This window comes from Lissotriton helveticus, chromosome 2_1 (genome assembly GCF_964261635.1).
Source record: "Lissotriton helveticus chromosome 2_1, aLisHel1.1, whole genome shotgun sequence".
Lineage (NCBI taxonomy): Eukaryota > Metazoa > Chordata > Amphibia > Caudata > Salamandridae > Lissotriton > Lissotriton helveticus.
In genome coordinates this window covers 156,308,783-156,333,915 of record NC_136059.1, presented here as the reverse complement: position 1 = coordinate 156,333,915, position 25,133 = coordinate 156,308,783, and the positions used below count along the sequence as shown (strand labels likewise).

Below are 25,133 nucleotides of genomic sequence, written 5' to 3'. Positions count from 1 at the left end.
CGTAGTCCTCGATTCTCACCTCTCGCACCGGGCTGTGATTTGGGTAGCGGTGCACCTTTCCCATACCACTCTAACCATGTCCAAACGTCTTCTGGTGTGCAGCAGAAGTGATTAGTTCCATCCAGTATAATTCAGAGTCTTGTCGGAAACATCAAGGAGTACTGGAGTTCTGCCTCTTAGGGGGCTTTCTGTGCCTATACTTTGGTGGTAAAGTCCGGAAACATGGACACTTTACTGTTGTCCAATGTGTATGGGCCATCTTGATTGTTGTAATATGGCATCCCTATCTCTATAGTGGAGGAGCCTGGCCACCACCGGTCTCGGAGGCCTCCCTGGCCCCGGTGCCCATTCTGGCACTCTGTGTGCCCTCTCTAGGGCGAAGAATTGAGTTAGTGCACCAGTCGGCATCACCTCTTGAAGCCATTTTTCCAGGAAAGACACAATATCTGACTCCTCCATGTTCTCCGGGATCCCGACTACTCTGACATTATTGCGCCTGTTTCTTCCTTCGGCATCTTCCGCTCTCCGCTCAAGCTCTGTCACTCTTAATGTTAGCTCATCTAGCCGAGCAGACCCCTCCTTATGTTCCGGCGCTAGTTCCGTAAGAGAATTCTCGACCTCAGTGAACCTATCTGCCAGCTTACGGTGTTCTGCCTGTAGGAGTCCTACTTACACTGCTCCTATGTCTTGCTGCAATGCCATTTTAGTGTCAGAAATCATATTATCAGCAGTATCCCCTTTATCATGTTTGCTATGCTGTGGGGAGGGTTCCTTGGTATTGGGCTGGGTAGTCCCATTTTTGGTATTCGGACGCCCCATTGTACTCACCGGGGGTCTGGTTCCAATGCCTCCCCCACCAACGGGTAGTCTTTCCACTCGGCAGAGCAGCCGGATCTCGAGCTACGTAGTCGTGTGTCCACTTTTTCGCCTGCTCCCACAGCAGCATTACAGAACACTCACTCCCTTCTTCACCGATCCATAAGTTGTAAGGGCTGTACCATATGTAGGCTCTAAACAGCCAGTGCTGCGCTGCTTGCCTTACCCTGGAGTCTCATGTGGCTACTGGAATCCTCTGGATCTGATGCTGATCTGGCCAGGCTCAATCTAGGATTGAGGTCTCCTCCGTTCCCCTCTCTGTTCGTGCCACACTAATATTGCTCTCACCCTGGATGGCCTTGAACTGATTCTCTGTCCAGACTTCTTGGTATTCTGTGTTCACCTGTATCACAGCATCTCACGCAGGTCCCTTCTTCCCTGTCTCATTCTTGTGTCGCACACTCAGCCAAGGGTTTGGTTCACCTGCACTGTTGAGGGATAGTAGGCTCGTCTGCCACCGGGCCGGGATTGGCTCCCCTCCGGCTTCGGTGCGCTACGCTGTAGCGCCTAACTCCTGTTCGAGTGCTTTTGTGTGGCCACCCCTGGTGTATACTTTACGCTGTGTTGGGGTCTTCCGGTGTCACCCAGGGCTGTTGGGCACGTCTCCTTCACTGCGTAAGCTCTATGGACCGGCGGGGCACGCGTTGGGCGAGCACAGCGCTAGTCCCCTAGGTCCATTTTGTCTGCCGGGGTGGGAGGAGGGTGGCTAATTCTGCTCTTCCCCAGGCCACACTCCCAATCCGCCTCTCTAGGAAGAAGGACAAGCCCAGAGGCTCCGTCTGGCCTGTACCTCCTCACCTCTATCTCATGCACCTCATTTTCAGTGCACCATCCCCCAGTGCCACTAGGCCGGGATTTCCCCCACTCCACCGGGCCGGCTCCGATTACTTGCGCCACTCAAGAGTGTCTGCCTGTAGCACTGCTGCTGTCTCCGCAGGGTGTTGCGCTGCTCTCTTCTCACCTCCTGCGTCTTTATATTGGGGGTGCCTTCATTTTCCGTCATCGCAGTCCAAACCAAACGAGGCCTTCCTGGAAGCTGCTTCCCTCCTCGACGAGTCTAGAGCCTCGGGGCCAACAGCCCGCCGCTTACGTACAGCAATGCTGGAGTTCTGGTTGCGCATCCCGCAACTGCCCGCCCTCTGGACCAGGCCTCCTTATTTTATTTATTTATTTTATTTTCGAAATTTTTATAGCGCAACAAATACCCTAAGGTGTCTCGGCGCTTGTGAGCTACTAGAAATCAGCCATTAACTTACTGGTTGAACAACCATGTTTTTAAGAGCCTGCGAAAGCTCATCAGGTTCGGGGCAGTTTTAATAGCCAATGGCAAGAGATTCCAAAGTTTTGGAGTGGCCACCAGAAAACGTCTGTCTCCCCAGGTGGCAGTTCTTGTACGCGGTACAGGGAGGAGACAGATGTTAGCCGATCTTAGTTGCCTCTTGGGGGTGTATAGCTGAAAGGCTTCTGTGAGGAACCTGGGTCCAACGCCATGTACTGCCTTATAGGCAATGCAGAGGGCCTTAAATTTGATACGGCTTTCGACTCTCAGCCAGTGGAGATGACGAATGGCAGGAGTGGTGGGCTTGCGACGAGAAATGTTAAGAAGAATCCTTGCAGCCGCATTCTGAATAGACTGCAACTTCATTAGGACACGCTTCTGTGTGTTTAAAAAGAGAGCGTTCCCATAGTCTATTTTTGAGAAAACTAAGGTAGAGACCAGGGTCTTCCCAGCTGAGGTAGGGAGGTAAGGCAATAGTTTCTTAATTTTTTTCAAAATAAAGAATGCTGAAGAGACAACCTTGTTTGTGTGGAGGTCGAAAGACAGTTTACTGTCAAAAATCACTCCCAGGTTTCTGGCCTTTTCTACTGGGACAGGTGGAGGGCCCAGCTTTTCAGGCCACCAGATAGAAGACCATTCAGGAGAGAGCCTACCGAAAGTCATGATCTCGGTCTTATCCGAGTTAAGCCTCAGACAGTTCGAGGCCATCCAAGTGCTGACCTCGAGCATGGCTCTCTGGAAGTTGGCTGCCACAATAGGGCCATCTCTATGGATTGCCAGAACCAGCTGGGTATCGTCTGCGTAGGATGTGAGCCGTACCCCATGGGCCTTTATTACCCTCGCTAAGTCCGCTACGTAGATGTTAAATAGCATAGGACTTAGCGAGGAGCCCTGTAGGACTCCACAGGGGAGTGCAGAGATAGGGGAGTAGAAATCTCCCAGCCTCACTGTCTGGGTACGGTTTTCCAGGAAAGATGAAATAAGGTCCCTGGCCATACCATTTATCCCCAAGGCTGTGACACGGTCGACCAGAATACCATGGTCGACCGTGTCAAAGGCTGCAGACAAATCCAGAAGGATCAGGACAGCCGCCCCTCCCTGGTCCATGATAGCCCTGATCTCATCTGAGGCCTTTATCAAGGCGGTCTCCGTTCCATGCCCTTTCCTGAACCCAAACTGCGTTTCGTCAAGGAGTTGGTGAGCCTCGACGAACTCTGAGAGTTGTTTGTTCATCAGAGATTCGCATATTTTGGCAGGAAAGGGCAGACACGCAATGGGTCTGTAACTGGCCACAGCTGTAGGGTCCAGGGAAGGTTTTTTCAAAAGGGGTTTGATTACAGCCTTCTTCCAAGGACTGGGGTATTGACCTGTCTGGAATGCAGTGTTGCAAATTTCCATGAGTGGACGCGAGATCACTTCAATGAGTTTTGCCATCACGGAAGGAGGACAAGGGTCCAGAGGGGAGCCCGACTTAGTGGTGGAAATGAGTCTGATAATATTGTCTTGTGTGGTGGGCATAAAACAGGGAAAGCGATCATGATTATGATCAGAAATTACTTTTTCCTCATTACAGACTCTATGTTTAGTCCTGGTATCCCCTTCGAAAGAGGAATATATATCAGCCACCTTTGTGGTGAAGAATGTGGAGAGATCATTGCAGAAGGTCTGTGAGGGTTAGACCCCCGGTCCCGTAGAGGGAGTGGACAGAGTCATGACGACAGAGAACAGCTCTCTAGCAGAATTTGTGGCATTCTCTATTTGTGCCGAGAAAAAGACAGTTTTTCGGGCAATAATCGCCTTTTTATATATTGTGAGGGCATCTTTATAGGTTTGTTTGGCTATGGGGCAGTAGACTTTCCTCCAACGCCTTTCTAGGTTTCTGCAGTGTTGCCGATGAAGTCTAAGATCTTCAGTATACCAAGCGGCCGACGGAGATGCTCTATTAGGTCTCGTGAGTTTCTCCGGGGCCACTTGATCAGCGGCACTCCGAATCCAATCCTGGAATTCGGAGGCTGATAGTGCAGGAGTATCTCCTCCCTGAGGGCAGGAAGAGGTCAGGGAATCTAACATATGAGGGATATCCGCGTTCTTCCAGGCTCGAGTCCCAATCCTGGTTCGTGGCCTGGGGGGAGGAAGATTTGTAGTCCGGATATGTAACTCAAATATAATAGCCCTATGGTCTGACCACGTGATAGGCATGATGTCCAATACAGAAATATCAGGATTATTAGTGAACAGACCATCTAAGGTATGTCCTGCCTGATGTGTGATGCCCTTAACCAATTGATGCGATCCCAAATTTGAGAGATCGGCAGTAAGTTGAATGGTATCATGGTTGTCCTGCTCTTCCAAATAGAAGTTGAAATCTCCCAGTATCATATATTTATCAGAACTTATAATATGATCATTAAAGTCTGAAAAAGTGGAGAGGAAGGGGTTTCGGGGGCCAGGAGGTCGATATAATAAAATTCCTTTCAAGGCTTGTTTAGAATTGATGCTGATAGCAAAGGTGGCTGCTTCACAGTTGGCGGAGTTTATGGGATCAAAGGTGGTACGGTATTTATCCTTGTGTAATAATTAATGTCTTGGTTTCCAATGGCGGAGGTCATAACTGATTTCATTCTTTACCCTGCTGCAGCCGGCCAGGGTAACACCTCAGATCCGTCTCCGGGGGTTTGCGTCAGGCCAAAGACATCATACCGCCGTCAGGGGTTGCCTCAGTTCAGCGCAGCTCCAACATGTCCCGAGCCGGGTCTCTCCAGAGGCCGCCTCTGCCATCCGGGACCCCAGTCATTCAGGGCCTACAGCACGCTGATTACTTTCTGCACTGTGCTGCAGAGCTCTCCGGCGTCGGGACGTTCCTTTCATGATTTTACAGCTGCTGTTGTGAAATCGTGAAGTTTCCACTCCTTGGGTACGCCACAGAATCGCCCCAACTCGGTTAAATAAAGGATAAATTCAGGACCGGGACGCGCCTCGCTGTTATGTGGCCGCCATGTAAGAGTTCCCGGACACGCCCCGAGATCCTTCCATGATGCAAAAACAAGGTGGTAGATTGTTTGTCAAGGTTACCCGATAAAGCTGCTGCACATAGACATTTTTACATAGAAGAGGTCGTGGCTGATGTGATGGATGCCAAGAAGGAGCTAGAAGGTTGTGTCTCTAAGGTAGAGTGGACGAGAGCAATTGAGAATAAAAGCACGTTGAAAGCAGTAGTTGAATTGGTGAAAGGAGACATGCAGAGAGAAAGCTCTTAGCCGGAGGCGCTCAGGCCTTTTCATAAGGTGGTAGAGTAGTTATCCTTACACGGTAAAGGTGCTGTTATGAGGGGTTGTAGATGTGTACCTCCCAGTTTGGTGCATCCCAGGTCAATACATTTGGCACATGAGGGTCATCTGGGTCATACATTCACGCTAAAGCGTTTAAGGGAAAAATACATTTGGTGGCCGCTCCTGGAAGGCCAGGTGAAAACATGGGTGAAGGAGTGTGGGTTGTGTAAAGAATCTGAGAAACTCTTGAACCCCTTTGGAGTCTATGCCCAGGATCAGAAAGTGGAGGACGTAAATACGTTTGGGAAAAGATCTGTTTGGATTTCATAGGTCCTTTTATTTTCTTGCCTGATCAGGATAGGTTTGCTGTAGTCATAGTGGATGCCAAATCCAGATGGGTTGAAATTGGTTTTATGAGGTTCATCAGCACCAAGTCTACTAAAGTTGTCCTAAGGGAGGTGTTCCTTAGAGAAGGGATTGCTTTGATCTTTTGGATAATGGCACCCAGCTCACCTCCTCAGAAATGTGGTCATTATTGGACCTTGTGGGGTTTAAGCATGTGTGTACATCGTTGTAGAATCCCCAAAGTAGCGATTTGGTGGAAAAGGTCGACAGGTTGATCAAAGAAACTGTGGAAATGGCGTACAATGCAGGATTGTCTATTCAGGCTGCCATCAAAGATATGCTCTGGGCTCATCGCACCACAGTCGATACCAGCACAGGTAAATCACCATTTGAAATTATGTGACGGAGATAACCTGGTTCCAAGTTAGTTCCCTCTTAGATGCATATGGTTTTTGGTAACAAGAGGACCGAAGGAGTGCCTTTAGGGGAATCCCTTAGGCTCAATAACACGGGCGATTGGGGTGAAAGTTAAGCCTGGTGGGTTTGGTAGAGGTTTTTCAAGTTTTCATGGCCCTTGTAAGGTGATGGAGCTGGGATTTAATTGGGTCAGATTGGAGAATGGTCAAACATGGAACCTGAGAAGATCTGCATTTTATTAGAAGAGAGGTGCTGTGAATGTATCTCCTAGGGGGAAGTATAAGGTTTCTGGTTGGCTGCTCATGAATGACAGAGATTTTCAGGGTAAGGATGTTGACAATGATCAAGTTCATGTGGGTGTAGGTGGTAGTCATGTCCGATTGTGGGTTGCCGGGAAAGTAAGGTTTAGAAGGCCGCCTGACTATTTGGGGGTATTTCTGTGGATGACTTACACTGACTGTAGGGTTGATGTGTCAGTAGGTTTTTCTTTTTGTCTTTTGTTGTGTGAAATCTATGGTGTGTTGTGGTTGTGTTTGATGTAGAGTTGGGGAGAGTGTCACATGTTTCAAGGATTGAGAGTTTTGCTCTTGGGTTTTAAAGGGTGTTCTGTAAAAGGAGGGGGGGTTATAATGTGTAGGGTTAATGGGGCAGGAGGTTTTTCTTTTTGTGTTGTGTGTGTGTGTTATGTGAAATCTTTGGTGTATTCTGGTTGTGTTTGGTGTAGTGGTGGGGAGAGTGTCACAACATATTGTTGGGATTTTAAGGGGATGTGTGGTAATTAATTAAAAGTTATGTGTTTCAAGCGTAGAGAGTTGTTCCAGTGTGTTATAAAGCGTGTTCTATAAAAGGAGGGGGATGTGTTGTAATGTGTACTTGTGTTATCTTCTGAGCTCTGCATAGCTCGGACTTGGGTGGTGGAAAGTGGGGCAGGTGCAGCTCCAGTGACATGGGGTTCTGTGGTGGGTTTCAATCTAGCCATGGCAGTTGTTGTAGGTGCCTGGCTTGGGATGCTCTTATGGGGTTTTCCTCCTGACAGAATAAATAGCTCTTATCCAACTTGGCCGTGTCCAGTGAGTTTGCTACACTTATAAATCTGGGTTTATGTCAAAATGTCGCGCCTACCAGACAGACGTAATGAGGAACAATATCTTCATTTCTTCTCATTACTTTCTCTTTCTGTGCGTGATGTATTCTGCAGCACTCTTACAAGGAGAAATATGCCCATAAGAATTGTTCTTGAGCAGGAAGATATTCCTTTCTTCACAAAATCAATTCTGCCCATACTGCAGGTACCCTTACACCATGGTGCAAGGCAGGGTTGTCTTAACATCATTATATGCCACCAAGAAAAGCAGTGCACTGGGCCCTACCTACACAACCACTCATAGGAGTTATAATGTTTAACGGGTAATTGGTGTTAAATTTGGTCTGCATGGAGCATCTATCCTCGTGGGGCCCCCAGGCAACTTCTCAGGGTACCCATGCGTTGAGATGAAACTGGTGTAAGGGTGCCTGTGTTGGCACGAGGCAGCTTCAAGTGCCTCAGCACAGGGAGAGAGAGCTAAATAACACTATATCATTATAGATATGGCTCTTTTCATCTCTCTCCCATTCAGATAACGCAGCGCATCAACTTTGCTTGCTGCTCTGATTTGTGTGAACTTTTGATAAATATGCCCTGTAGCTCCCAGACAGCTCTAAGTGCCAAGAACCCATAAATAGGCAGAAGTGTGCTGTATAAGAGGCAAGTATATAAGATAACATATTTATAACACATTGTAGAATGATGTGTCTCTATTCTAGGGCCAGACACAAAACTGATGCAGAACAGTGGAAGAACAACCCTAAAGAGGACCAGTATAGATCGCCTCATGAACGTCCTGGTGTTATGGGTAAGTTGAATGATTAGTGCTAAGTATTCCACTTCTCGGGTCTCACTATAGATACCTTACAACACTTTATTGTAGTATTTTCCTACTTCTGTAACTTAGGGCAAGGATGAGAAAATATATATGGTAAAATCATTGTTGAACATCTAAATAACACTTTTTTCTCTCTATTACTTTTGTCATAGATATTGTAACAACAAATCCCTAGTTCATTAATGACATAAGCAATCAGATTTTGCATTGTTTTTGGTACTTTTTCACAGATAAAAAATAGAGCAAATTAATTTTACTTTTTCGTTTCATCTTTCACATTTGAAGAGCAATCAAACTTCTCTATATCTTATTAAGTGAACATAGCAAAAGAAGAATATGTAAATAGTTTGTGTCAGTGCAAATACTGTGTACTGCATTCCCATATGCAAACTTTGCAGAAATAGGCCAAATGTAAATGTAAATGTTTTTGTACTTGTATAGCGCACAGCTACCCGCAGTGGGTTTCCTGGCGCTTGTACGAATACAGCAAGAGAACCCTTCTTGGCTTTCCCTGTGAAGTGTCCACTCCTGGGCACCCCCATGGTGCAGACCAGGCATCGTTCGCGTTGTGGGGGCCGTTGTGGAGACTAAGCAAGCTATTGCCCAGAATTGCAGCGCGGGATCCAAGATCAGAATAGGCACTGAGGCGAGAATATCCAGTCAGGGGAATTAGTGAGCCCGAGACCCGCCGAGGCGGGAATCGAACCCTGGTCCCTGGCCAGAGCTCTGCATCGAGGTCTGCCTGCTCTAACCATTGAGCCACACTTCTCCACAAATGGATTTAGCTAGTTTATTTTTTTTTACACCTGAGCATATTTTCTGTACTACAACCTAGAATTTGTAGAAAGACGGTGGGATACTGAGATTACAAATGACTAATATTTGAAGTTACCATGGAATGTAATTTGTCTTCAGGCCTTGACATGTGATACTAATAATGTACTGCAGACACCATGTAATTACATCAAAGGTGTACTGGTTTGTACCTGGGCTGCCATTCGTTGTTATCCAGGTATATTACTTGTTCCAAAAGAGACCCACTTGTCTTTGTGGCCTGCTTCCTCATTGGTGTCTTATTCCCACCTGAACAGGTGGATACTACCCAGATAAACTCCACCATTTGCTGGGAGTACAGGATAAAAAATTTACCAGGGATCAATATCAATATCATTAAAATATCTCAGAGTATTCCCGAAGAATAGCTCTGATTTTTGGGATACCCTGGCCATAGTTAAAAACACAAATGGTAGGCTGTTTTCTGAAAACACTGCTTCGGACTTCCTTCATTGATTTCGCCTACACGTTTTGGACATGTCTATTTGCCTGTTCTGGTCATCGACCTTCCTCAGGGCTCATGTGATACCTACCTTACCTGCAAATTATTCTGACACAATATAGTAGAGGCCTAACCTTACATAACATTACATAAGAAAGCGTAACATAACCCAGCATAACATGAAATAACATAAACTAATATAACATTGAATAACATAACATAACCTTATATAACAATAAATGACAAAACCTTACCTAATGTAATATATAAATAACATAACCTTACATAGCACTGCATAACATAACTCAACATAACATTAAATAACAGGACATACCCTTACGTAACATTAAACAACAAAACCTTACCTAACATAACATTAAATAACAAAACAATTCTTTTACATATGATTATGTAACAAAGCAAAACATAACCCAGCGTAACATTAAATAACAGGGCCTAATATAATGTTAAATTACAGAACATTAAGTTGCATAACATTAAATAACAACGTAACTTAAAGTAAGATTAAATAAACTGACATAAAAATACAATCCATAAGATAATGTGTAAAGAGCACATATGCTGCAGGGTTTCCTTGCCATGCGACGCTCTTGCTGCTGTATATTTAATGCCATGGTGCCACACTGGAGGTACAGCACCAGTAAGCACAAACTCTCCCATTTATCCACCCTCTCAGCAACCCTGGGTGACACAACTGTCTATTCTGCTACCAGGAACATAAGCTACAATATTTACATTTTCTTGAACATAGTGAATCCTCTTTTCTTGACCCGCTATCCAATTTGGGGCTCTAAGAAAGGATGTGTTCATAGCCTGACCAAAGGCTTAGTGTCTGAAACCCAAGACAAGCAGTGCTAGTTAATAAACCACTGGCCGCACCATTTCTTTGGGAGTAAATCATTCTGTAATGTATGACGCTCATAGAGACCCTCTATCATTTATTTCAGTTTCGAAATGTCATAACTCACTGCTATGATGTAGCAACAGTTGATAACAGAACTTGTTACCGAGTGATGCTACTGCATACAGGCCTTCCAGGGCTCCCTGAGAGCCTGTCATTGCAGCTCTGCTTGTCTGCTTGGAATGAAAGCAGGAAGCACAGCTGCAGGAGGAGGAAGGAAGGCAGGGAAGGTAGTGGGGTTTGGTGAAGGATGGCAGGTGAGGTTTTTTGTATTTTTTTCCTTTGGGACAGGGATGCATAACAGATGCCATGTTAAGTATAGCTCCCCCTTTACTCCTCTGTCGCTGCGCAGCAGGGTAAAGCAGTGGAACATGATTTTGGGGGCCATACATAACATAAAAATATAGACGACTAAAAAGTGAAATACAGGAATGTTCCTCACCTCGAGTTTATGAGTGACATCATAGACAACTCGAGTTTCGATCTCGTTGTCCATTTGACGTTACTCAGAACCTTTCGGTGAAAAACATCCCGGTATTTCACTGCTGTCTATCTATAATTCAATATGATATTTATTGAAACTCAACAAGGTATCTGAAAACAAGCCACACATTTGGCGGTGGGGGACACTACTATCTACATTGCTCACTTCCTCTTCAATAGGTAACAACCCGTAGAGATTACAATAGTAATGTACGTTTCATTCAGATCAGTAGCATAACTTGTTTTGAGTATAAATCTTATCCCCACGCGTAACTACTTCAGACACTGCCCCATTTTCCAGATGTAGGTCGTTACCCACTTGTTACTCCGACAACATAAATGCAGCCTTTTCCCATCATACTGTGTGGATCTATGGGTAAGTGACCATGCAGACGTCTACTACGAAGTCCCCTCTCTTGTATCTTTCACACTCATCCTGAGTTCTCTCCAAGTCACGCCTGACATTGGTGTGAGTCTGTGGCTAGCCTCTCAAGGGAATGAATGAATGAATAAAATTTTATTTGTGGTTACTCAAAACCATTAAAATAAGACAACAAACTACAAAAAAAAATGCAGTGTTATAAAATAAAAGGAGGGTTAAAATGGATAAGAAGTAGACTTATTTAAAACCTAAAGTTCATTGGACCATTTGTGCTTGTCCGTCAGTCTTGCCTGGTCACACTCAGGAGGGCTGGTGGGGCTTGATGGTATGCGAGTTGGTCAATGGCCTAGCTGTAGGTGACCATCAATTTCCGCCGGGACTGTTGGATGAGTTTGCTGAACATAGCCATATCTTTCACTGTTTCCATTGTAAATAGGTGATAAACAGCCTCCTTTATTGATCTAATCCCGCATGTATGTAAGATTGGCTTTAGGTAGAGGTTACGCTCAGAGGACAGCGCCGGGCAGCAAAATAAGATCTGAGCAAAGCTCTCATGTTTGTATTTACATAGCGGACACTCCGGATGCTTTGTCCAGGATGACCTCGAGGGGTAAAGTTCTTTTAGGGGGAGAGGATGTAGTCTGAGTGCTAAGATCCTATTTAACGCTTGTTTCCCCACCGCCTGGGTAAGGTGGAGTTTGGCATTCTGTACAGTATGTGGGAGTTTTAAAGACTCGTGGAAGCCTCTTGTTTCCAATGATTCCAGATCCGAGATGCGCGAGCAGAGGCGAACCTGTTTTTTTATCGCGCTTTTAATGGCGGTGTACTTTATCGACTCAGGGTCCCAGTTTTCCACTGCGAGCTTCAGGGTTTCTTTGGCAGCAGAGATGCTGTTTGACCACGGATTGTCTGGTTCCAGAACGATAATTTTAATGGTACCTTTCAGGGTGTTCTCTAGTGCCGCAGTGGCAAGGAAAAAGTATTTGCTCATTGAGGCCAGGTCTTCATATTTTTGTTGGGTCAAATCAATTCGAGCCACACTAAGGTGTTTCTGGTGCAAGCGGGTAGATGGAACAACATTTATATGCAGAGCAGTGGATTTTTTCTAGCACACTGGGTAATTTGCCAGGGAAGGCCTGCTGTGCGTAGTTCAAAGATGGTATTAGCTTCGCCCTTAGCACTCTTTGAATTGCTGTTGTTGTTGGGCTGTGTAAGGTAGCATGCAACTTGCCGAGGGCATATGTAATGCTTTTCCCTTTTGCCCGTATTTTGTCAAGGTGTACTCCTGGGCGCCCTGTCTCACTAAGCCAGACTCCCAGATAGTTATAATATTGTGTGCAGTCCAAAGACAGCTTTCCTATCCTCCATTTTATTAGGTTTTTTTTCGTGTAAGGCCCAATAATCTTTATTTTTGATTTGGATGGATTTACGATCAGTTTGTTCTTGGCGTTGCAATTACCCAGGGACGTTGGTGCTTTTTGTAGGCCGATTTTAGTATGGCCTAAAAGTACCAGGTCGTTGGCATATTGCAATAGTTGGATCTTGGTATGTCCGAGCCGAGGTGTGGCTAATGATGCTCCAGTCAGGGCTTTGCCCAGGTCTGCGGTGTATAAATTAAACCGCATCGGCGCCAAGACGCAACCTTGCTTCAATCCGCGGTTGGTGTCTATTTTCTCCGAGGCTGCCGTATTTGAAAGTTTGATTCTAACCCAGGTTCTTGTGTATAGCGATTGCATGGCTTTTAGTAAAGGGGGGGTCAATATTCCAGCTTTCCAATTTCTGCCAGAGGATGGAGCGGTCAACGCCGTCAAAGGCCGCTGTGTAGTCAATGAAGCAGGCAAAAATCGGGAGGGTTTTCCGCGCCACGACCTTCTGCGATAGATATGAGAGAGCTACAATATTGTCCACTGTTGAGGCTCCTGGTCTGAGCCCTGTTTGGTAAAAGGGCAGCAGGTCCTCCTCGCTAACCCACTTTGTGAGTTCCATTAATAAGGTGCCCGCATAGGCCTTACCCTCGATGTCGAGCAGGGCGATCATACGATAATTTTGAGGGTTAGATTTTGGCCCTTTCTTGTAAATCGGATGGAGTAGCGACCCTCTCCAAGAGTCAGGAACATTCCCCAACAGTCGGCATTCAGCATATAGCGTGACCAGATTGTTAGTCCAGAAGTCTATATCTTGCCGGAAGAGAGAACCTGGCAGACCATTAAGTCCAGGCGCTCCATTTGGTCTGATTTTTTTTAAGATTGTGTTATCTGTCTTTTTTTCCGGGAGGGTCAGCTGATTCGCAGTTTTTGTTTGATTAATAGAATTGGTTAATGGAGTCGCATTGTCCAGGTCTATATTTAGTGGAGGTGAGCTGTCTTCCTCTTTGTACAAGGTTTTCACGTGAGCTGCCCAGGTATCAGAGTCAATTGTATTCTCCCTCTGGATGCCATCTTGATTTAAGGTATTAAGGTATTGCCAAAACTCTTGCGATTTGCTGGGACTCAATAGACCGAAGATCTTTAGCCATTTCTCCTCGATGTAGCCCCGTTTTGCAGCCCAAACTTCCTTAGGGTGTGATTTTGTGGTTTCATGGAGTTGACTTTTATCATAAGCTGAGCCAGTTTTCAGGTAGACCCTTTGTTTAGTTCTTACTTGTCTCGCACTTTCTTTAATTGCAGGGATGTGCCCGAAGTTATACCTGGGATATGAGTAAGTTTAAGTGTTATTCCTCCTTGTAGATGTAATACTAGGTTGTGGGCCAGCTGGTCCCATTCTTCTATTATGCCCCTTTTTGTTTCATATAATGGCTCATCGGCCCATACAATTTTCCATTCTTCGAACTTGTTAACAGGCACTGCGCCCCATTTAATCCTCCTCACCAGCGTAAACAGTTCAGCACCGTTTGATGACCCTACGTATTTTAACGTGTAGTGATTATCTGCTGTAGAGTTTAAGTTGATTATTAATGCAGCATGGTCACTTTCCTTACGTTGTTCAACTTTGTAGCCTTTCATTAGCTTCTGTAGATGACTGCTTACTAGGATATAATCAATAGTGGTATGATTGTTATACGTGGGCGGGCATAGGGTACCTGGATTGTCCCTTAGGAATAGGGAGTGGGCTGATGCCAGCTGATAAGAGAGCATAAGGGAATTGAAGGCCTGTGTGGCTGAAGAGTTGTTACTTACAGATGACCTAACCCCAATGTTGTGAGTATTGAAGTCGAAGAGGATTATTGATTCCATGTGAGCGAACTCTAGGAGAAGGTTTTCTATGTGGCCTATTAGCTGGGAGAGTTTGTCCTTGGCTCCCGAACCATGCGGGTTGTAGTAAACGTTAATTAAAAGTATTGTAAGTTGGCCCTTGCTTGTTGCAAAGCCTTTCAGTATGCCTGCCATGTACATATTTGATGATGTTTTTATTTCACTAAATTGTATTTTGCGAGAGAGCCTGATGTATATTGAGATGCCTCCTGAAGGTCTGCCAAACATGTTTTCCTTGACGGCTGGATTATGGTAGCCCGCGAATCCCCTTATTGCAACTGGTTTGGTGGCCCACGTCTCTTGGATGCAAATTACGTCCACCCCTTCAAGAAACGGGGGTATGGCCGGATGTTGTAGTAACTTCGCGATCCCAGCTACGTTCCAGGACAAAATAATCGTGCTGTGACTACCGATTTTCTCGATTTTGTTTCTGGCTGATGGCTCCTCTTGCCAATACTCTCAAGGGAATGGCTCCATTACATCACTGCTGCATTATGGGTAGGATCCTGCTCCTTCTCCTGGAGGTCTCCCTCTCATCTGCAGCTCCCCTGCTGAAGCAAGGGAGGTTTTTTCACTGATATCTCTTTGAGATGTTCTCATGAAAGCCGGACAGAGGACCTGGCATGAAGCAAAACCCACATGGGTCTATTCCTGGTGGACCCGGTCAGACAATGTTCATAGACTATGTTTTGCAGACACAAATTTACCTCATCCTGCCAACAAGTAGGTGCTTGCTGGTAATGCTGTCCGTCAAAACAAGCATGTTCTTACTGAATGTGCAGAAATTAAATCCTACAACCCTACATGAGGGGAAACAACAGAATGTTTTAATGTTATGTTCTGGGTATTTTATAGAGTGCAGTCTTCGCTTAGGAGCAGCTTCTTCATGCTACAGGCAGAGAACCATAGCTGGAGCTTCTCTGATGGGCTGATTTTGAGTTTTTACATTTTAAAGTATGCCATTTTAGTCATCATTATACCATTTGTTCTATGAACCAAAGAAAGATCAGAGCATTTATGTATTTATCAAGCTGTTTACAGTCTGGCTTCTATCCTTTTTTGCTATGGTGTACTAAGTGAAAAAGAAACAAATCGTGAAGGTGAAACAGCATCACGCATCGGGCTATGTACAATGTCAGTCATCTGTGATCTGTATTCTTATGATGTGCCACTACAGTCAGGGTGCATATAAGCACACGTTTTTACAGTACAGCTGCTTTCACGTATGGAACCTGAGAGATCATTTACCCTATGGGATATTTCTGGGGAAGTAACAGTAATTTTCACTAAAGTGCTCTAGCTCATGTGGTGGGTCTGCTTCTGGAACTTGGGACCTATGTTCTAATCCCAACTCTGACACTTGACTAAAAAATGTGTGACCCTGGGCAAATCACTGAGGGACAGGTTTATCAAAATGTCACACAGCGTTGCAAGATACTTTGCTGCGCTGCTTGCATGACTAGGAGAACGCAAGAATGCTCCACATTTAACATTATATGGCGCATTTCTGCTCTCTCCTTGTGCTGGCGCATTACGTGCTGTCTAGTTCTAACACAGTTACCCTTGCGTCATGGGGCAAGTGTGACTGCGTTTCAGGGAGGTTTGTTTTTGTGCAGGAAGGGACATCCTCCTGCACAAAAACAATTCTTTGAGGCTTTTGCCTCTGTCTATGTGAGCTGCAGAATGCACATGTAGAACGAGGAGAAATAAAGATATTTCTTCCCGTTTCGCCTTCCCTGTGAAGGAGTAGCATTTTGACCCATTTGTAGGTTTTCCACTCATGGTAAATGTGGGAACGCTTCAGAATCATTGGGTGGGTGCATGGGAGCACCCACACTACACCCATGAAACGCCTCCGTGGGGCAGAGTAGCGCAACGCGCTGCCTAACATTACTCCAGATTTACCACGCGCTGCTGGGCAACGCAAGCTGCCCTTGAGTGGCTTGGTAAATCTCATTCTGGGTTTTGTGTCTCCCTGCGTCCCCTCACATGGTGCAAGGGCAACACAAAACCTTTGATAAATATGGCCCAAAATGTATTTGTAATGTGATGTTGTTGTCATTCAAAGATCAAAATCCTTTCTGGTTTTACATGATCTTTTTATCTCTCGTCACACACTGTAGGTTGCTAGGTTTCTTCTGACTCTGGATGTCTCATCAGGAAGAATTATTGATCGAAATAGTGCATGATCACATTTAGCGAGTCGAGTGACCAGTGGACTGAAGATAAAACATTGGAAAACGTGCTTTCAATGTGGAAAGAATCGCAGAAGTATAGTCCCACGGGCCCCCGTGAATCATATCTCCCCCAGGGGAGAGGGGGCACTATTTATTCAATAGTCTGCACGCCCCGCCCCATCGAGTGGACCTAGAGAATGTATTACGTTGTAAAACATACAACACGATTTACAAAAGATAAATCCAGTTGTTTATGTATGCACCATATGGGAAGTCTAGACTGAAGTCAGATGTGATTGACACTAGACCTTTATTGAGTCGTTCTTTGGGTGGATAATTTAGAGAAAAAGAACACGACCGAGACTGTAAACTGATTGGTCGACATGAAAAGGTTTCCAATATTTGTGAGTACTAAGAAAAATGGTAAACAATATTTTTACTAGCAATAATCAAAAATGTACAGGACTGAAGGTAAGGTTTGCGTGATATATCTCCCGTTCCAACTTGCCAGCTATGTGAATTTTCCAATGGTCTAGAACTGGCAGAAGAGGTTTATTATCACGAAATAAGTAACTGTGTCATGACATAATACATTTTAACTTGTAAATGTTATAATAAGATCTGTTTATTTAACAGAAGAAACTCTTGCTATATCATTGAAATCAATTCCACTCTGCTAAATGTATCGACCTTTGAAGGAAGGAAGGCTGGACTGCCCTCGCTTAGTATTCAAGTTGAAGGCCAGCAGGATATGTACTACGGGTCACCTGCATCAAAATAAGGAATTGCGATTGCTTAATAGCGATTTTTAAGGAATTGCTATTTAGGAGTCACAATTCCTTATGCATGTAGGAATCGCAAAACAAAATAGCGACTCCTACACATTCCCTAATAGAGAATCGCAAATTCTATGTCAGGGCAGGAGGCTCCAATTATGCTTTCTCATTTCTTTATTAGAAATGCTCAGCAGCCAATAGAAAAACAGTATAAAAAATAACAACTACAATACCCATGAACCTCTGGGTATCACATGACATATCATAGAGTCAGTGGTATAAAAGGTCCCATAGAGAATACCTAATCCTCTTTCTTTGCTGCTCCGCAGCCAGTTAAGTGCCTTTCTATTATCTTTTTCTGTTTACCTGCTTGATTCTGGCATTGTGCTTGTTTGCTGTTTTGCTGCTTCTCGCTGCACTTTGTTGTACCTTGCTGGTGCTTCGCGTCTTATTGTTTCCTGCCGTTTACTTTACTCCTTCAATTGTGCAGTCGGCAGTCAGCCGCTTATTTTTCCCTTCTCGGCGCGTGTTGTTTGAGGAGCGCGCGTTCGCTTCCTCGGTGCAGGCGCTACGCGCCCACTCCGTTTCAGCTTGTGGAGTGGTAGAACGGGGCAGAGCAGCTCGAACGCGGTGCGCAAGAGCTTCTCGTCTCCTGACTGCAGGGCGGCCGTACCGCGCATGTGCGGCGGCCATTTTCCGGTGCTTTTCTTCAAAAATCAGCACCGGAGCAGGAATTACCGCGGCGTTTTTGCCCTTTAAGCCCACAGCCTGCAGCTTGCCCCCTATTACGCCCAAAACTCAAAATTAAATAGTTTGGGCTGCATAATTTTCATAGGCTTAGCCTAGAGTGGCTGGTTTAAGCAAGCCCTCCCTCCACATTAAATTTTTTGTTGCCTCACAGCTCTTGCCTGTGTGAGTTTGGCTTGCTTTGAGATTGGTCACTCCCCCTGCATTGTGCCTTTGGCCATTTCCTTTTTTTTTTTTGTCTCCTCTGTGGGCATTATTGTTGCACTTTGGTGCGATTATGGCAGATTATTATTACGAAGAGGACGACTATTCTTATGACGATGACGCCTCGGGCTCTATGGAGCAGGATTTGGTTGAGGCTTTGGATCAGAGAGTTCAGCAGTCAGTCAATAAGGCTCTGGTTAAGGCGATTACTCCCTTAAAATGGCATTTGTCCAAGTATGCGCAGCAACAGGGCTGGTTGCCCTCTTCTAGGGCTCCTTCTAAATCCCCCAATAACCCGCACAAGTCAGCTTTTCAAAGATTGGCGAGGGCTTTATCTTCTGACCAGGCGTCTGCTAGATCCTCAGTGGGGGCTTCCACGTCCCAGACTCAGCTGTCCGATTCTGAGTTCACTCATTCCTCTACCTCCTCTGATCATGATGATCCTCCACCCTCAAAGAGAGCTCGTAAGGAGCACTATGTGAATGCTCCCACGCATCCTCCTGTTCTCACTTTTGAGCCTTCGACATCATTCATCCTAATTCGTCGTCTTGGCTACCATCCCCAGCTGTTGCGGAATATGTTCAGGCAAATATTCGCCGGCTCTTTGAGAAAGATGTCCGGGCTCGTCTGAGGTCTGAATGTCCTCGCCCAGATCTGTCCGACAATTTGGCTGACACCCCTGAGGTTGACCCTACCATGGTCACATATCTTAAGAAATACGCCAGGGATCCGAAGAAAGGGATTGACCGTGCATGGCGCTCCTGTCAGGACAAGATGCTGGATTTATTGGGTCCTCTTACCAAGATTTTAGACCTAGGTTTTCAAGCTAAGGAATCTTCGGGACTGGTTGATCCGGATGAATTGATCGAGTGGTCCCAGAGGTCCATTTGCCAATTGGGTAATGCCAATTGTGCAATTTCTTGTGAGCGGCGCCGCTCCATCCTTCTGAAATTAGACCCTAAATTAGCTGAACTGTCTTTGTCTGAGTCGGGTCCATTGGCTCAAGGCCTGCTTTTTGGTCAACCTTTCCTGAAGGAATTGACCGAGTTTGTGGCTACTTTTAGGGGACTCGATAAGGCTTAAGCTTCTCTGCGGAGAGTCTTTCGACCGGTTTTTACCAGGGCCGGGCGACACAGGGGACGCTCGTTCGGCCGAGGATCTCAACAGAATTCCCAGCGGGGATTCCAGTCCCAAAGAGGAGGAGGACAAGATGCTGGTTACAACAACCGTTCCAACTTCTATCCCTCTCGCAAAGGGAGAAGGCAATATAAGAAAGGACGATTCAGCGGGAATCAAGGAGGTCACCATGATTCCAACACTTCAGGTGAGGTTGATTCCTGCTTTGGAGGTTGTATTGGGGGGCAGGATCCGATTTTTTCTGCACAATTGGCGTCTGATCTCCAACGATGCTTGGGTGCTGGAAACAGTTCAGGGTTACAAGATACAATTTTACCAGCCCCAGCATCAATCTCACCCTCCCACCCCATTGGTTTTCTCCCTTCAAGATCGAGAGTTCATTTCAGCAGAGATAGACTCCCTTCTGAAAAAAGGAGCAATTCTTCAGTCTTCCCGTCATCCCAAGGGGTTTGTGAGCACAGTTTTTCTAGTTCGGAAAAAAGGGGGCGGCTCCCACTTGGTTCTAAATCTAAAGGATTTCAATGGAGGGGTGGTTTATCGCCATTTCAAGATGGAAGGCATCCATATGTTGCGAGAACTACTTCGGGAAGGAGATTGGATGGTCTGCCTCTATCTAAAAGCCGCGTATTTGTCGATTCCGATTTACGGCCCACACTGTCGGTTCCTTCAGTTCCAATGGCAGGGGAGCTGGTTCGAGTACAAAGTTCTCCCGTGCGGACTCTCGTCAGCACCTTGGTACTTCACGAAACTTCTGAGGCCCGTCGTGGAATCCTTACGTGCTCAGGGAGTTCATTTGATTATATATCTGGACGACATTCTGATCATGGCAGATTGTCCCATCAAACTCATGACGCATCTGGAGTGGTCTATCGACCTCTTACAGTCTCTGGGTTTTCTGGTGAATCCTCGAAAGTCTGTCTTCATTCCTTCTCAAGTGATAGAATTTCTGGTTTCCAGGTCAATTCTCTCTCCTGTCAACCTCTCTTGCCCAATCAAAAGATTCGATACATCAATAGGGAGTTGACTTCAGTTATATCCAGACAGACTGTATCGTTGAGATCTATAGCATGGGTTGTCGGTGTGTTAGCATCCTCGATTCAGGCAATTTTCCCGGGTCCTCTGCATTACCGGGCACTTCAACGTTAGAAGATCCAGCATCTCCATAAAGGCCTTCGCTATTCAGATCTGGTCCCTCTTTTGGAGGAAGCGAGGTGGGAGATGCAGTGGTGGTTGGACCACATGGATGCCTGGAATGGGCGAGCCCTGTTCGGAACGTCTACGGAAATGGTGATAGAGTCCGATGCCAGCCTGTGGGGTTGGGGAGCCCGGTGCGATCAGCAGGAGTTGTCTCTCCATATAAATTGCCTGGAACTCCTGGCGGGGTCATTTGCGATCCATTGTTTCACTCCTCACCAGTCCAATTGTTGCATTCTTCTCCGCATGGACAATGTTTCGGCGGTTCGATATGTCAACAAGTTGGGCGGACGAGGTCCAGGATATTGGCGGAGATCGCCAAGGATTTCTGGCATTTTTGTCTCCAAAAGAAGATCACTGTTATTGCCGAATTCCCGGTCGCAACAATCTGATTGCGGACTGGAATTCGCGTCACCTTCGGGACTTCAGCGATTGGAGACACCATCCTTGCATATTCCGTTCTCTCCTCCGAGCTTGGGGTCAGTGTCAGATCGACCTGTTTGCCTCTCATCTCAACTCTCAGCTTCCCCGGTTTTTCAGCTGGAGACCAGACCCGGAAGCCCTGGCCACGGATGCATTTCTGCAGGCCTGGCCATCGTTCCTGTGCGCTATGCCTTTCCCCCGTTTATGATGATTTCCAGAGTCCTGGCTTGCACAAAGCGTTATCAGTCAAAACTGATTCTGATCACTCCTCTGTGGAGGGCTCAAAGCTTGGTTCCCAGTTCTCCTGGAAATGTGTTGTGCAGTGCTGTTCCTTCTTTCCCAGAAGTGGAATCTCTTGCTGGATCCTCTCGGCAATCCGCATCCCCATATCCAATCAGGCACTCTTCTTCTCCTGGCATGGCGAATTTCGGGGATCGCTGGAACATCCCAGGTCTTTCGCGAGACGCTTCCAGATTTATCAGCGGAGCCTGGTCACCCAACACTCATAAACACTACACAGGATCTTGGAAACGATGGTGTGATTGGTGTGTTCAACGGGAGATTGATCCCGCTTCGGCGGATGTCTCTCTGATCATGAATTTTCTTGCTTCCCTTGCCTCATCCGGCTTAGCTTGCCGAACAGTTAATAATTTCCGTTCTGCGATTTCGGCAGGCATCCATATTGATGGTAAACCTGCAGGGGAGCATCTGTTTATTTCCAAGTTGCTTAAGGACATTCGCCTGACGAAACCTCCTTGTCCCAAGTACGTGACCTTGTGGGATGTTTCCATTGTTTTGCGTTTTTTGGAGGCCTGGCCTTCCAATTCCTTGTTATCTCGCAAGCAACTGTCAGCAAAACTGACTATGTTATTATGCCTTGTGTCCTGCAAACGTGTGTCTGATGTTCGAGCTCTGGACCTTGCGGGTCGCAGTTTTACGCCTGAGGGTGTTACTTTTGTTATTTCCAGACGCACAAAAACGAATACATCTTCGGTCACCTATCCATCTTTTCCCAATAATCCCAACCTTTGCGTAGTTCAATGTGTTAAGGATTACGAGGTGAGTACTGCTCCTTTGTGTTCTGATATGCATGGGCAATTGTTAATTGCTTTGCAGAAGCCTTTTCGCCCTGTCACCCCAGCTACATTGGCCCACTGGGTCAGATGGCTCATGTCAGAGGCTGGCATTGATGTCTCGCTTTTTAGTGCACATTCTGCACGTGGGGCCATGGGTTCTAAAGCATTCTCAATGGGAGTGACTTTGTTTGACATTATGAAGGCCGCTGATTTGTCTTCTGATTCTGTGTTTAAAACCTTTTATTACAAACCAATTGATCATATTGCTTCTGTTGTGGGGGATCAGCTTTGAACAAGCATAATCGGAGCCTCCTGTTCTGACATAGAATTCAAAATTTGCGAACATACGTGACAAGAATTTTCAATTCTATTAAGGACAAGGAGGCGAGGATTATCCCACCCATATTCTGCATTGGCATATTATATTGTTTTTGATCATTGCTACTTGCATATGGTATTTTGTTTTTATTGTTCCTTGTTTTTACCCCCTCCCCCCCCCCACTATATTACGATTCTGAGCATTTGATGTGTATATCATGGCTCAAATGCCTGTTTTCAGGATCTGATCTGAAATAGAGGTTGCTGTCCAACAGGATTTGTCCTACCTGATGGTTCTCTTCGCTTCCAAGTTGTCTTCGTCTACAGGCATCCGGTTTTTCCTTCTCTTCATGGATTCTGTTCTCTGGTCCTTCCTTCTGGATATGCATATTGGACTGCCGTTTTAGTTTTTGATCTGTTTTAGTCGCCAAAGAATGAGGATTAGGTATTCTCTATGGGGCCTTTTATACCACTGACTCTATGATATGTCATGTGATACCCAGAGGTTCATGGGTATTGTAGTTGTTATTTTTTATACTGTTTTTCTATTGGCTGCTGAGCATTTCTAATAAAGAAATGAGGAAGCATAATCCTCGCCTCCTTGTCCTTAATAGAATTGAAAATTCTTGTCACGTATGTTCGCAAATTTTGAATTGCGATTCGCTCTTAGGTAATGCATTCCCATACATTCCTATGGGCCTAAAGGCCCATAGGAATAAATGGGAAAGCATTCGTAATTTGCGATTACCAAAGCCCTTAGGGCATGTGTGTGCGCCACATGACATTTTGAAAAATGCAATTTTGTGCACTTTTCTAAGAATTTGCAAGTTACCATCAACTTGAAGTTGATGGTAATTTGTGAATCCTTAATACAAAGTTGCATTTTTCAAATGCTTCATTCATTGCATTTAGGGAATTAAAACAAATTGTGATTCCCTAAATGCATTTGCAAAATAGGTAATCGAAAAAATTGTGAATACCTATTTAGCGAATGCATTTTGGTTTGATGCATCGGAAATGCCTTTTACCGTTCGCAAACGGGCCGATTCGCTGCGACCGGTAAAAAGCTTGATGCATGTGTTCCCTTATTCTGTAGGGAGGTAGGCAAAAAAGTCTGAAAGTTAATAGCTGGATGTTGTGAAGTCAGCACACTAGTAGTTGAGAGTGGGCGAAGCTAGGGGGCCAGAGGAAGAGGAGGAGCGGACACAGGAAAGGGGCAGTTAGAGTAGGGACAGGGCAGGAGTAACAAGTGAGTAATAAAGCTCCAGTTAAGACAATTGCATGTGTCTGTATTTATTGTAGCAGGATGCTACAACTGGCGACGAGGATGGGATACAGCAAGCCCCACTGTGTGCAGAGCCCCACGAAGACGCCCTGTCCCAAGCAGCTGTGAAAACGCTGCTGAATAGAACCACGCTGCCGCCCGGAGGTCGAGGCCAGCAGCTGTTGAGAGTGACCCCCAAAGTCTGTGAGGGAGCAGAGGGGCCGAAGAAACGTGCGCTGAACTGCTCGAGAGCAAAACAGTTCGTCGCGCTGAAAGAGCGCCTCACGCTGGAAGCGTGTGTCCTAGGTGCAGAGCCCGTGTACAGGAATCAGGAGCCCACTCCGACCCTGTGGAGTGCCCAGAGAGGTAAAAGAAGTGCCCCAGAGTTGTGGACGGCGTACACAACGTGCCGCCAGCAAGCGCTGCTGAGAGCGCTGCAATCCGAGCCCGGGCGCCATCGGACATCGGAAAACCTCACGCCTAATGCGTGAGGTTCGGCAGGTCATCGGCGCGAGAGAGAGCGGGAATTCAGGAATCGAGTTGGGAGCTCACCCCAACCCGATCTGGTGACTGTGGTGGCCAAGAGACGAGTAAACCCTGGGGTAGATCGCCCCACGAAGGCCTGCTGTCGCGCGCTGCTGAGCGCGCAATAATTGGAGCCTGGACTCCGATGTCGGAGAATCTCACGCTGGATGCGTGAGGATTGGCCTGCCGCCGCCGAGGACTCTGCAAAGGAAGGCGGGAGCCCACCCCAACCTCACCTGACTGCAGTGGCGACCAGAGGGAGTCGAATTGGGAAGATCCTGATCCTGGAGACGACTGCCGGTGAGTCTGGAGTGACTGAATCCAGAGAGAGAAAGCCTCGTGTGACTGCATTGACGGCGGCCATCTTAGAGTCAGGCGCTCGTCAGGACAGACCCCTGATTATCATAGAGCGGCCATCTTGGAGTCAGGCAACGTCAAGAAAACAAGCATTGGCAAAAGTGAACAAGCACTGGCAAGAACAAAGAAACAAACATTAGCAAAAGGAAGTCAACAAGCACTGATAACCGTAAGGTAGAAGCAAATCAACAAACATTGATACATGCAGATCAACAAGCATTGGACAAACGGAAACAAGTATTGGCGAAGAGTAAACAAGCATTGGCACATGCAAAGACAAGTATTGGCGAAGAGTAAACAAGCAGTGGTACATGCAAAGAAACAAGCATTGATCCATGCAAAGAGACACAAGCACTGATACATGCAGATCAACAAGCATTGGACAAATCGTGGCAAAGGAAGAAAACAGGCATTGGTGAAGGCCAAACAAGCCTTGGCGAAAACCAAACAAGCATTGGCAAAGACCAAACAAGCAGTGGCGAAGGCTGAACAAGTGTTGGCGAAGGACAACCA

At 46.1% G+C, this 25,133-nt stretch overlaps 1 protein-coding gene and 1 long non-coding RNA gene across 3 annotated transcripts in view; one reads left to right on the top strand and one right to left on the bottom strand.

Annotated features, from left to right (window-relative positions):
* LOC144817820 (phospholipid-transporting ATPase ID-like) overlaps nucleotides 1-25,133 on the top strand; it is an 892,949-nt gene that overhangs the window by 720,604 nt on the left and 147,212 nt on the right. For both annotated transcript variants that reach the window (XM_078674658.1, XM_078674659.1), the window contains exon 11: nucleotides 7,990-8,078. In XM_078674658.1, coding sequence (XP_078530784.1) covers nucleotides 7,990-8,078 — 89 coding nt within the window. The remainder of the gene's footprint in view (nucleotides 1-7,989; nucleotides 8,079-25,133) is intronic.
* LOC144817821 (uncharacterized) overlaps nucleotides 1-25,133 on the bottom strand; it is a 573,792-nt gene that overhangs the window by 489,582 nt on the left and 59,077 nt on the right. The gene's annotated exons all lie outside the window — the stretch shown is intronic.